This window comes from Lepisosteus oculatus, chromosome 5 (assembly GCF_040954835.1).
Source record: "Lepisosteus oculatus isolate fLepOcu1 chromosome 5, fLepOcu1.hap2, whole genome shotgun sequence".
NCBI classification, from domain to species: Eukaryota; Metazoa; Chordata; class Actinopteri; order Semionotiformes; family Lepisosteidae; genus Lepisosteus; species Lepisosteus oculatus.
The window spans coordinates 59,116,259-59,130,585 of NC_090700.1; the positions used below are offsets into that span (position 1 = coordinate 59,116,259).

The 14,327-nt window shown below is 39.9% G+C and overlaps 1 protein-coding gene across 2 annotated transcripts in view; it reads left to right on the plus strand.

Annotated features, from left to right (window-relative positions):
- ca12 (carbonic anhydrase XII) overlaps positions 1–14,087 on the plus strand; it is a 31,186-nt gene extending 17,099 nt beyond the window's left edge. Inside the window, exons 7-10 of one of the 2 annotated variants that reach the window (XM_015343617.2) lie at positions 255–412; positions 687–813; positions 5,600–5,684; positions 11,969–14,087. In XM_015343617.2, coding sequence (XP_015199103.1) covers positions 255–412; positions 687–813; positions 5,600–5,684; positions 11,969–12,047 — 449 coding nt within the window. In that variant the 3' untranslated portion in view covers positions 12,048–14,087. The other variant, XM_015343615.2, reaches the window with a different exon arrangement.
- Positions 14,088–14,327: the final 240 nt, after the last annotated feature.

Below are 14,327 nucleotides of genomic sequence, written 5' to 3' on the forward strand. Positions count from 1 at the left end.
TGGATTTTTTTTTTTTAATCCAACACTATTGAACCCAGTTTCAAGTCGTTTTCTGGAGACTCACAATTCTCATTGGGAAAACAATTTTCTGATTTGTCTTCCTGTCAGTCTGGTATATTTTGCAGTTCCCAGCAATTGTCTCGAGATAATTCATGACCACTGTGCTTTTTCAATCAATTTAAAATGTATAATTTCTCTCTCTCCTGCTAAGATCAGTCTCCGTTGAATTTAAGACTATTAAATGTCTTTCATAGATCAAAACGTGCAGGTTCCAGCGTTCAACATCCAAGAGCTGCTCCCCAAGCGGTTAGATGAATACTACCGCTACGACGGCTCTTTGACAACCCCTCCCTGCTATCCCAGCGTCCTCTGGACAGTGTTCAGGAATCCTGTCAGCATTTCACAGGAGCAGGTAGATCCTGAACCACATGTGGCCGACTGCGTGAAATTCCAATTTGAGCGCTACCTTTTTCTTATTGTACTCTATACTGTAAATGTTACAAGCCACCTGGGTAACCAGCTTGGAGAACCTGATGGATCAAAAACGGGTGATGCTACTATTACATAATCACCGCAACTTCCAGGTTTTTTTTTAACTTCTAAGAAGGCTCGACCTATAACTTTCACAAACCATGTTATGATGTATACAGTGTATGTGAATAGTGAGTATGCTGGTATCTTCCTAGTTCCTGGCACTGGCAACTGCTTTATATGCCACCAGTATGACTGAGCCCACGCCCATAGCTCTGAACGGGAACTACAGGAAACTCCAGGATGGAGATGACAGGCGCATCTTGGTTTCCTTCCGGGATGGTGAGTTTAGACGCACAGAAGCAGAAAACGCAGTAGAAGTTAAGTGCATGACAATGTTTCTTGGGTTACAAATGTTCAATAGCAGTTGAATGGCAGTGCCTCAGAGAGCGATGCTGGAAATGTGAATGAAACAGTTCTTTACAGCGCAGTTTGGCAATACCATATTACTTGCTTGCATTTTTCTTCTGCTGTTGCGCTTCACTGAAAAGACAAAATGTGAATGCATTTCTTTTTTTTGTTGCGGTTTTCAATGCAAACTTAATTACTTCCATGATAAATGTCAAAGCCTACATGCCTCTTCACCAAGAAAAATGTTCTCCCAAAACGCGAACTCCCATACAAAGTTTTTTTTTTCCCCTGACATTTTAACTTTTAAAAGCGCTATATATATATGAAAACGTATTCCATCAGTTCATGGAGCTTGTAACAAATGTTCAGGAGAAAGATTAAGATCTAACCTTGTACACTTTGGCTCACTTGTATGACTCAGCCAGGATTTCCCTTTGTGTAGATGGGGAGGCAGGAGGGATGCAACATCCTGGCTCTCTTGGCAATAGTGGTGGTGGTGGGGGGGGTTGGGCAGCCTAGCCTCATGGCTGGGCTCTTCATTCCCTCAGCTAGGCAAGACGCGCCAGATACTGCATAAAGATTTTGGTGCTCCATTACATTCATAAGGATCAACCCGAACTACTAAAATGCCATTTTCCGCAACTAACATATTTCCCTGTATCCATCTATATCATGCTGGCCCTGCAATGCACACGCAGAAGCACCCATACAGAGCAGTGAACTAATGGCAAAGTATGGCTTCATCGCTAAACACAATGTTATGCACTGTTAATGAAAAGTTGCATGCCACCTGGATCTCTTTCTCTATTTATATATTTTGCTGAATCCTGATACAATACATAGCAGTAAACGTGCTATATCTCAAATGCATGGAACCAGAGTAAGGCCTGCATGGAATGGGACGGAGCATGAGTCTTCACTAACCTACAGCAACATTGAAGGAGCAAGCTGGGAGCATGCTGGCATAATGCAGCAAGGTGCAGGGTAATGTGATTCCTGTAGGAAACTGATTTAAACTTCTGTGATTGGCTCTGTGTCTGGTGTAGGCAGAGGAAGTGCAGTAATGATGACGCCCCCATTCCTGAGAAGACAAATTGTACAGCACTTGGTAGCTGGTGACCTCTCAGACTTGGAAGAGGAAGGAATGTCGCATTTGCTCCCCAATCTCGGCCGCAAGGCCGGGGTTGGCAAAAAGTGGTCCAACCGCAAACACCACCAGAACAGCTGGAATCGTGCCTCTCCAAACCAGAAATGGTCAAGGACGAAGATCCAAGACAGTCCTGTCATATTCCCTTCCCACTGGAAGTATTCCAGAGCCACAGGACTGGCTGGAAAGTATGGGCCTAAGGATGACCATTTGTGTTTCACAACTTTAGAAAAGGAAGTCCGCTCAAGACTGAAGGGGCATCCCACAGACCAGCAAGTTGTTGAGGCCATTAAGGATGCCATCTTCCCGGAGCTTAACCTGAGGAGTTACCTGGACTGCAAGTCCGAACTTGCCTTCCCAACCATCATGTACCTCCTCAACCAGCACAAGGAAGAAATAGCCGAGCTGGACCGGATGCTGAAACGATTATCTCGGAGGCCAAGGAAAAAGGGTCCAGCCGTGCTTCCCCTGCGCGCCGCAGACGCAAACGAAGTGGGCCTATCGGCCACGTCGGCCCACAGAGGCTCTCACCACCATGCCAGGCACCAGCAGGAAATCGAGTGGGAGGATTAGAGCCAGGATGGGCAGTGAGGAATGGTCTGATGCTCAATGGGAGCATTCCAAGAGCGCTAGAATGCTGAAATAAGTCAACAAGGACATGCCTGCATTTATACCTTCATGGTATTATACAATGCCAAGTGTCTGGCTCTTCACAAAATTCAAGATGGTCTGAGACCATGCAATGCAGAGTATGCATGATGAAAACTCACTATCCTCCTAATTCTGCCACTGGTTTCTCAAGCCGATTCCCTTAACGTACTGGAGGCCAGAAGGGAACAAGTGACGAGAACAAATGTTGGTTAGAAAACGGTAAACTGCACTCAATATAGACCAGAACTGCTTCCAAGAAAGCATTGTAAAGTATTTAAGTTAACAGTACGTGCTAAGGACGTAACGATTATAAAATAGCCTATAAATATCAAACTAACAATCCTGAAACGCTGATAAAGAGAAATTTCCCAAAAGTACAGATGGACTACTGCTTACCTTTCATAACTTGGACAATATTAAAAATATATGCTGACAGTCCATGAGAGAAATGAGACGAGCAGTATCATTCATCCACTCTTCAGTATTCTTTATAGACTATATGTTCTAGAAGACTCGTGTATTGACTTGTAAATATATTATATGACTGTAACAATTCAAATTCTTAAGCTTTACTTCAGATATGTTGTGTAAAAATGGTGTTTATTTTTTAAATTTCATTTGCTGGATGGCTAGATTTAATGTAGCAATTACTCACTGAAGTGGTTAAGATCACAGATGTGAGATGGGAAGAGGTGATCAGCCATTCACAAAGATTTACTGGCATGTAAATATTTCATCAGGTAAATTTTTAATGACCCAGCCAACACTGAGTTGGGTGTATCATTTAAGACGAAAATGGAAACCACATTTCAACTGGAATAGCAATTTCTTGAAAGTGGAATCCCAGGCTAACATTGTAAAATAAACCATCAATGCAAAAAAAAAAATCCTTGAAGTATTTTATTGACTCTTAGTGACTAGTAACTGGCATATGAATTTCAAAAAGCAAACAAAAACCCCAGGAAGTCATGACGTAGCTACATCAGAGGCATTGACAACTTAATTCTATGGAAAACCACCTTGCACTATACTGAGACATGGAATAAACCTAATAGAGCAACATGTACAGTAATTAATAATAATAATTGCTTACACTTATATAGCGCTTTTCTGGACACTCCACTCAAAGCGCTTTACAGGTAATGGGGACTCCCCTCCACCACCACCAATGTGCAGCATCCACCTGGATGATGTACAGTAACAGAACCTTGCCGTTCACTGGAATGCAGTAATTTGAGGGCTATGATTTTGCAATTCATAGCTGAATAAAAGGCTTTGCTTTGGAGGACAGGGTTCTGACATTCACCCAGGCAGTGTTCATGTTTGTGTACTGGGGGGGAGGGGGGAGAGTAGGAGGAAGGAGGGGGGAATGGCACTTCAAAAAAAACAATGAGTGATTGTTTAAACATGCAATTAATATTTAAACCATGGCCCTTAAAACACAAAATGACATCTTTATGCCTTTCCTTCCTCCAAGCCATTTATCTTTCTTTTCATTCTCTGTTTACTGAACCATATTTTTGGCTATACTGTAGTTCTAAAGCAGGGTACTTGACTCTGTAAATCTTTGTAAGACTCTTTCTTTTCTTTTAAAGACTTCCTTCTTGGGATGAACTTGGGTATGTTGACACTTGTGAGATCAGTGTCTCGTTGTGTGTATCTGTTTGCGTGCACGTTTTTCTGTGACTAACCCCTCACACTCTTGAGTATCTGACTCTTTACTGATCAGAGGCCCAGTGAAGGATACAATTAAGATACTGGTCTTTTTTGTCATTCTGAGAAGTTACTGTATTCGGTTTGTGTAAGTACAGTTGTTAAAAGTACACAGAAAATGGTTTTTCAAAGGAGCAGTCTGGTAAGGTTTAGGCTAAACCTAATTGTACATGTATGATTTTGTTTTCTTTTTTTCTAGAATTGCTGTTTCAGATCTTACCTTTGCTAAGTACAGGACACTAAACCTCATCCTTAAACTCATAATGAACTCCAGGTATAATTAATCCTTAATGAGCAAATTCATGCAAGTTAATTGTGCTTTTCTCCTTCAATGTTCAGAGGGGAGGAAGACCTGGTAAAGAGGTTTTTCCCATTTCATTTGAATACATAATTCCCCATTTGTCATATTAAACAGATCTGAGTGCATTAACGCTGTTGTGAATGGTAACTTTTAACTGTGTTTGGAATGTGGTGCATTGCCCTTGTTTTTTACTTGTTTGCTTGCCTTTTGAGATTTTTAGGATCACTGCGTCGGAGAAATAAAGGAAAATAAATGGTAGGGATCATTTAATGCTAGCACTAATTCCAAAGTGGTTGGTTTTAGTTCTGTACTTGTTCTGCATCTGCCATAAGCAAAAAAAAAAAGTGGTTTCTTATCACCAGTAGTGCTCCAAAATGAACTCCTTTTTGCATTGCTAAGTGACTTTGATTTACCATCCATAATATCTAAAGTAAAATTGCAGCTGGTCCATATTAATCCATCAGAGCTGTTAATGTACCACAAACTCCACACCATTACAGCTCTTAAGATTCATTCTCTATACATGAAGCCTCTGCAATTGCCTATTTCCCCATATGCTTGGTCTTTCAAATGACTGATGCTTCAATCGCTCATTCAGACATGCAATGATCTCTGGATCACAACTGTATTTCTTGCATAAAGAAAACTGGATTTGCTCAGATATTTAAAATGCCAACTGCTGGAGATGAGAGAAAAGGCTAAATGCTTTTTCAGGCATTCAATAAGCAGTGAAATACATTAAACCAAAGTACAGCCTGCATAAAATAGATCACTCACAGCTGTGTTCACCATTCCCACATTGAACGAAAATCTCACCTTTTCTAGGCCCACAAAAAAAGTATAGTAAGAAAATGCCATTTCCAATAGAATCCAGTAAGATACCACTTTCTCTTGATGTATTACAGGTGCGGTGCTCTCCATTGTCATTGCTGTTGTGCTTGGACTTGTCCTTATTGGGACCCTTGTCTGCTTCGTGGTCAGAAAGAAACGGTGAGTTGTTGCTAGAGTCAACATAAACTCTTTCAAATGCTCCATGACAAATCTCAAGGTACTATCCATGTTTCGTTGTTTCTCTATTTGCCATCTAAGAACATATATTCTGAAAAGAATCAAGATTGGAGTTTTCATTCAAATGCCATTGTCGCAGCTTGTTACTGAGCTGAGTGGCGATATGTTTTCTAATGGCATAGAAGGGTTTACTTGCGGAGAATCCCAACCCTTGACAATCCAATCATTTTGTTATTAACTGGGTACCTGCCAGTGATTTATCATATAAACTACATGAGAAAAGACCTAGACAAACAGCTTCCACATAGGCCACAAGTTAAACAATCCTTCTCGAACGTTGCTAAGAAACAAATACTACTATCACCAGAGTAATTGGGCAAAACATTATCCCATTGACTATGTACAGGAAAAAAAGTTCACTAAACTTAACGGACATGAAGTGTTTGAGAAGAAACAGGGAGGTTACAATAAAACTTAGATGCCTCTAAAATATTCAAACCTAAAAAGCAGAAACTTCAACATAAAATCAAATATCCACTGTGGGATGGCATTGAGTCACAAATTCTTTCAAGACTGAAGATGAAGCAAATCCTTTTCCATAGTTTTATAGCAGACATTCTCTTTTCTTATAATAATAATAAACTTTATTTTATATAGCGCCTTTAAAGGTGGCTTCTCAAAGCGCTTTACAGGATGACAATAACAATAAATAAGAAGACTACAACAATAAATAAGAAAATTTCACAAGACAGGACACAATTATAATTACAACAATACAACAATAACAATAGAGGAGACCGTGGAAGATGGTATTAAGAAGAGCAGAGGGGTGAAGAATGGAACCAGTTAAGTAAAGGCTATTCTGAAGAAGAAGGTTTTGAGTCTGGATTTGAAGGAGTTTAGAGAAGGTGACTCTCTAATATCCTTGGGCAAAGTGTTCCAGAGCTTGGGGGCAGAACAGGAGAAGGCCCTTTCGCCCATACAATGTAGACGAGCTTGGGGGACAGTAAGGAGGGCAGAATTTGAAGAGCGGAGGTTGCGAGGTGGGGAGTAGGGCGATAAAAGTTCAGACAGGTATTGAGGTGCCAAGCCATGTAAAGCCTTGTAGGTGAGCATGAGGATTTTAAAGTCTACGCGGAATTTGACCGGAAGCCAGTGCAAGGACTCCAGGATAGGAGTAATGTGTTCACTTGCACTAGACCTGGTCAGGATTCTGGCTGCTGAATTTTGGACATACTGCAGCTTGTTCAGAGTAGATTTAGATACCCCAGGGAGCAGAGCATTGCAGTAGTCAATTCGAGAGAATACAAATATGTTGATCAGCTTTTCAGCCACAGTTAATGATAGCATAGGGCGTAGTCTTGCGATATTTCTAAGGTGAAAAAAAGATGTTTTGACAGTATGCTGTACATGTGGGTCGAATGTTAAGCCAGAATCGAATATAACCCCAAGGTTTTTCAATTTTGATTGGAGCTCAAGTACAGAGCCATCTACAGACAGGGTTACAGGACTGGCTTTACGAAGTTGATGGGGGGGTACCAATAAGCATGACTTCAGTCTTGTCACAGTTAAGATGAAGGAAGTTTAGAGTCATCCAAATTTTTATGTCAGAGATGCAATTAGATAGAATAGAGACGGCCACATCAGTGTCGGGTTTGGTATGGATGTATATTTGAGTATCGTCAGCGTAAAAATGAAAGCTGAGGCCATGTGATCTTAAAAGCTGACCAAGTGGGAACATGTAAATGCTGAAGAGCAAGGGGCCCAGTATTGAGCCCTGAGGGACACCAGACTTGACAAGACCAATTTCAGACCTGTACCCATTGAGAGAGACAAAGTGACAGCGATCAGTGAGGTAAGACTTAAACCATTTGAGGGCAGTGTCAGAGACTCCAAACACAGTCTCGAGACGAGAAAGCAAGATGTTATGGTCAACAGTGTCAAAGGCAGCACTGAGATCAAGAAGGATGAGTATGGAAAGAGAACCAGAATCAGAAGCTATTAGGAGATCGTTGGTGACTTTGACTAGGGCGGTTTCTGTGCTGTGAAGTTGACGGAAGCCAGATTGGAGGGGTTCGAAAAGGTTGTTTGTCATGAGGTGGTTATGTAACTGAAGTGTGACAGCACGTTCTAGAATTTTAGAGAGAAAGGGTAAGTTGGAGATGGGGCGAAAGTTGTTAAGATTGTCGAGAGCCATGTTAGGCTTCTTTGGCACTGGGGTAATAGCAGCAGTTTTGAGGACCGTTGGTACAATGCCGGTGCTCAAGGATTCATGTATTATATTGAGGACAATGGGACAGAGAGAAGAGAAACAGGACTGGAATAAAGTGGTGGGAATGGGATCTAAAATAGATGTGGTGGGTTTCATGCGCGTAACTAGTTTGTTTAGGGATGCTGAGTCAAGAGTTCTTGCCTCTTCATTTTACTCCATTCTTAACCTGAGGAGTGTTACCTTGGGCAAAAGAAACTGACGCCAATAACCAATCTTGCTGGTGTTTCAAAAAGAAAATAGAAAGGAATCTGGTGTACAGAGAGGTTTTTTTTATTTAATTTAGATTTTAACGCGACATGCAATAGATGGCAATGCAAATCCCCCTAAAACCCTGTAGAACTTGTCTGCCTTGGTGTGTTAGCTTATTGAGCAGGGAATATGGATTTCAGATTTGCCACTGTCAATGAAGTTCATCGCAAAATTCCACGTGCCACTAATTATCACATCCCTGAAGTTAGTTATTTTAGTGCTCTCATGATTCTTCTGAAATGACCTACATGGACCTTGCACTGTATTTAGCTTTTTAACACAAGGCTTCAGCAGCTATAACACATGGGCTGACCTGTATTTGTAGGTACTAACAACATGAGAATAGTATCCAAAATGTGCAGGAAATGTACAAAACAGTGGAAGTCAAACGCTTCAACTTCACAAAGGTCACATCCATAACACAGAGAGTCAGAAAAATGCATCCTGTCTGATTATATAGAACCCAATTGTGTGTTTTTAAAATAATGTGGAACATTTCTTTAAAAAACAAAAACAATTCCAGGATTCCCAGCCTGTCTCATTCCACGGAGGTCTGGTATGAACATGTTACACTAGAAACACAAGACAAGTTGCAGAGGTTAAAGCTCACCATTTCCTCATGCAAAACCAGAAACCGCAAAACCACAAACTGATGAATCCTAGTCTGCATTATTGGAATTACTGCACACGTGTATCATGCATTATGTGGCACCACATTTAATAACATCCTCTCTTAAATGAAAATATGGTGGTCTATCTTGATGCTCCTGAGACATAAGTGGTTGACTATACAACTGGCTTCTCTTTCTGTTATACTGTAGACTGTGCTCTTCTTAGAATACCCTAAGAGGTTGGGTGAAGGTCAGCAAGCTGTAGTATTTTCAAGCATGGGGTCAATAAGGGGCAACTAAAACTCAACACTTAAAAGAATGGTAGCTGGTTGCATCTCAGTCTCATTTCCTGCTCCTTCAGTGCAATATTTGCAGGAGGCAGGTGGCCTGCCATTTCCGAGATTGGTGTTTGAGAAGTAGATTACAAAGAGGCATAAAATCTGGACAGAAAACAAATGTCTGCTTTCCTTAACGTTTTCACTTGCTAGTCTTGTCAGCCCACACATGTGGAAATGGGAGCTGAAAATTTCAGGTGAATGGGGCATGACCTGGGATATCAGGGAGGATGATTTGAAGTGGTTTTTCATGCTGGCATTATTTTTAGTTTCCTACTATTTTTATGGATTGTTCCTGGCTCCAATACCCACAGACCAAAACAATCATGTTGACCACAATGGTCACGCTCCATTCTGAACCTGAGGAAGACGAAGGTTACAGTAAGCACTAGAACATTTCGGTGATCACAGAATCCTTTTGGTGGAAGTGTCAGAGACAACAAAACAGATTGTAACATGTATATTTAAGATCCTCTGAGGTTGAAGTAGAAAGTTGGTCTTTTTTTTTTATGATGGTCATCTGCAAACTGCTATCTTTGATAAAATGATGTGCTCTACTTTTAGTAAGTTTTAATGCTACTGCCACTTAAATTGTCAGTTATCAGCTTCTGGATGACTGCAAAGAGCTGAAGCCATGATCGCCACACGATTTTCATTTTGTCTTTTTCTTAACCAGATACCCAAGGTGGGTTTTTTTTTAGTTCCTTTCTTTAGGAAGAAACGCATAAAATCACCTTAGTGTTCAGTTGGGTAAAACGTCTGGTACTTTCAAGTCACAATTCTTAAACTTATTTGGCTTCATACATATCAGGGGTGGAAGATCTAGTCATAAACCTTCGTCCAGTTCTTTAGTCCATTGCAGTAGTTTAATTCCATAAAATGATATTAAGGGCAAAAAAAAACAAAGAACCAACATTACAGCTTTAAACTGCTGGAGGTTTTGTTTAATTCCCTGCATTTGAATCGCATGACTAAATGTCCCCTGACTCAAGCAGGAAAAAACTTGTCACTTCTTGGAAGTCTGTCGTTTCCACTTGTATCATCCAAATCATTTTACTTACTCTTAAGTTAATTGTGCATTTAATTTATTCTTAAGTTGACTTCGTTAATGCCTTGGAGAATTTGAGATATTTGAACTCGATCCCCTCAGTCTAATAAAAGGATGTCACATGCTGGGAGTGAGAACATTTCCTTTTTTTTTAAATGGACTGCAGTATTGATCCCTGTAATGGCAAGCCTTCATGGAACCAGACATGAGATGCACAGGCTGCGAATCATCTGCTGATTCTTCACTGAGCAAAAAAACTTTCAAACCACAACAAGCAAAATAAACTTTGCATTGCAGCCTTTCGTATATTTTGAGGTCTTAAGCCTTTTCAGACCGATTCATTTTCTTTTTGACTTTGTAGTTTAGAAATCTCTAATCTGTAGACTCCACAATATGCGAGCTTGTCCAATTGCACGCAGGCTTGTGGTTTTTCTCACACTGAGAATAAGGAAGTTCTATTTTAATAACTTAACAGAATGCCTGATAACTGGTAATGCAGTTATTATCTCTTGCCAAAAGAAAGCTATTTAATTGATGGTTATGAGACTATGTATTAGGGATTCCATATAGTGCCAGAGCTATTCCTGCATCTGCTGTGCTTTCTGAAAGATATTATTTTTATCTAATTTTAGAATGAATATTGCATTAAGGAGGTTATTGTTGTTGGCCTTATCTTGAAAGGGGAATGCCCATTAGATTAAAATGAAATTGTCACAATGCTATTTTGCAAGTGAATACTATTCATGTTCATTGAATTCAAAGTAAAACTGGAACACTATAAGCACATTTTAAAGCTTCCAAACAAGTTCTATATTTTTCCATAACCAGGCCCAAGAAATGTTGCAGTGACAGTATGGGGTAGACTACAGTAGAAAATTGCACTATAGGAAAGCAGGCTATAGTGCTTTAGTTTCTAATGCAATGTGCCAATTAAACTGTCTGGGATGATCCATACAAAGTTTGAAGTTGGTTACACAGTGGTTTTACATGAACACCACTGTAAATATTGTAATTGTATTTTCCCCAGGATAACAGGATTTGGTCTGGAATTAAGTGGGTAGACTGTTTTAAACATGAGCCATTTGAGGTTTACTCTCTGATGTGATCAATTCTTACTGTGGAATTTTGTTGTGAAGGACCATATCTGATCATTCCTAGGATTATGCCTGCTGACTCTGAGGTGGCATGTAAACCATTTATGAACCCTGGCAGTTCAAAGAAATGTTAGATGGCCTTAGGTTTTTTTGAGGAACCCTATTTTGCTAAATGTTTATAGGATGAAAAGCTACCACATTTTCAATTATTTGACCAAATGTCCCTTCTTGAATGGAAGGTGTCTGTGGTAGAAGCCACATTTTTCACCTGGTGTATATTACCATCACAGCAGTTGTGTGGTGCAAAATTTTAAAACATCTGGGTGATGACGAAACCTGCCAAGATTCTCTTGGTAGAGCATTTCTCAAGAGGAGCAGATATGAATTGAGACCAAAATAGTGGTTAGAATGCACTCCTGGTTTTCATGCCATTGTAAACTATAAGTATCCTTATCTGTCATTAACTCTGTCAGCCAATTTTGAAGTTGATCGACTACGCTATCCAGTTTGAAAAGTAATCCAGAAAAATCCTTACAAGGGTTTTTAGTTTTATCTCTTGCCTCACTTTGTTTCTGAGGGAAATGGTCCTTTTGAGTTATCTGAGCCACTAAATTGTATTGGACTGCAATAAAGTTTTACTTTTTTTTTTCTTTCCAGGGCTGAAAAAGACCAACAAAAGAACAAAGATGTCATCTACAAACCAGCTGCTGACAAAGAGGAGGTTTCAAAAGTATAACTGGGAACCCCAGAAGCAATAGTCATTGAGGCAGCAGAAATACACTGGGCAGAGGCTTAACTTTCTTCTCCTTAAGGACTTCTCCTGCAGATCTCGTCAGTTTTCCGTTGTGCACCCTTTTCTTCCTTTACATCCAAAACACTCGCGGCTCGTATTTTACTCCTTATGCTTTTTGGGGGGGGGACTAGAGACTTATTTTGGAACTGGAAATTTAAGTGGACTACTGCAATCCTTAAATCATATGCCATTTACTTGAGAAGAGAATTGTACAGTGCAAGGACTGGAGATAAGCTCACCACAGTTCCATCAAAGTGCAGCACTTTTAAAATGCAGATGTAGGATAAAACGGAGGCTTGTCTTTGATGTGCCACGGGTTATTGCTACAAACCCCCCCCCCCCCCAAACTTGAGTCTTGCAAAAACTCAACTCATGCAAAGTTCTATTCTGTGATAGGGGGCAAGGCAGCAGGGTGCCATTTTGCTGACATTTTTAAGGAGAGGGTCATTCCAAGAAAAAAAGACTAGAACAGGTTTTGAAGAAAAAGAAAGCATCTGTGTTGTAACAGTGGAGACCAATCTTAATTCCCACAGTAATTGGGCTAGTCTTCCATTATGTTTGCAATAAAGCAGTATTATCATAGTGCTGCAATGATGGATAGATGTGAATTATAGATACAAAGCTTTTGTTATTTAGGCTGGCTGTGGGTCAACCCTTGACCCCAATGTACAGAGGGGGGGAAGGAAACAGCCAATTGGTTCAGTATCCTTCCACCTCTGCCTTCCACAGCACGAGACTAGCATCTTGCTGGACCAGCAGAAAAGAACCTTTTGTGCTCTCCTTCCGTTGGAGCTCAGCTGATGCTGAGAATGGACGTGTTCACAGTGAGGCTGCAAACAAAGCCTAGAACAAAAAGCCCTTTAAAGGATTATTTAGGTATGGAAATGGGGATTTTTTTTTACTGCCACTTCCCATATGTCCTACAAGATCTTAAGTAACATAAGTTGAGTCTAGACCTATGATTTGACCTCAGATTCTGAATTTAGCATTGCAACATTTCTAGAATTTTTAGGTCAGTTTTGCTACTGAATCAATTATGCACATACTGGATTTAAACTTAAAGCATTTTTTTACAATAGAACTGGAACTATTCCCAAAGAAGCTTGAAATTGATCACTTCTTAAACTGGTTAGTTGTAACTGTTGTGTGGATTGTTTGAAGATTTTTTTTTCTTTAAATTCAAGAATTTGTTTGGAATAGCAATTTCTTTTTAGATATTTAAACTTATCACTGCATCTACTTACATTTCAGCCAGCCTTAGGGGGATGGAAGCATGTTTTAAACATTTAGCAGATAAAATACTTTTTGTTTACTTATAACAAAAAAAGCAAGACGATTAGCAGACTCCTAGGCTTCTTAATCACAAGTTCACAAATTGTTCTTTTTTTTAATATTAGAAGTCTTTTGAAGCAAGCAATTCCTCACACAGAGCAAGGTATTGATGAATGCGCCATACATTGTTCTAGTTGCAAACATCAGAAGCCCAAATTAAGGTCCGATGAGGAAGGTACTCCTGGATTCAGCAACATTGTCTCTTTTTAAAATAAACAGGCAGCTAATAGATTTGTGAGACCCCTTCAACTGGGTAACTTCATAAGGAAGCAGAGGAGGGGCTCAGATACTCAGGGATCAGAGAAGGCAAAAACTAGTTTGTCTTTAGTAAATGTGGGTGCTTGTGCTGGGGAAAAGAGATTTGCCTGTGGCTTCAGTATAGAAAGCCATGGGCTGATTTTTATGGTTTGTCTGCATGGTTTCACTTCAAATATGCCAATGTCATGTACAAAACTTGGTCTTCCCTGTTGATGTTACTGCAGTGGATGGTATTGTTTGAAACGGCCAGATCTGTGATGTCATGGCTATTGTTGCATTGTTCATTTGTTGCCAAATGGTTTTTAATTGTACAGTTACGTTAGATTTGCCTTTTAATTGTAGCTTGCCATGTTCATTTGACTCCAAAAAATTGAATAAATAAGCTGCCACTGAGTTTCTTTTACAGTGCAAATACAGTACCTCAAAACTAAAATCCCAATCAACTCGATAGAACTGCCACCATCTTGCCTCAACAATATCTAGCCACACCCATTGTCACTCTCCCCAAAGAATAACAGTGTGACAAATGTTCTGCTGGAATAACCCAGTGTATTTCATATTATGCAATATTAGCCTAATATTGAGTGATTTCTGAAACAAACCCACTTCTTAATTTGGTGCAACGTAAAGCAT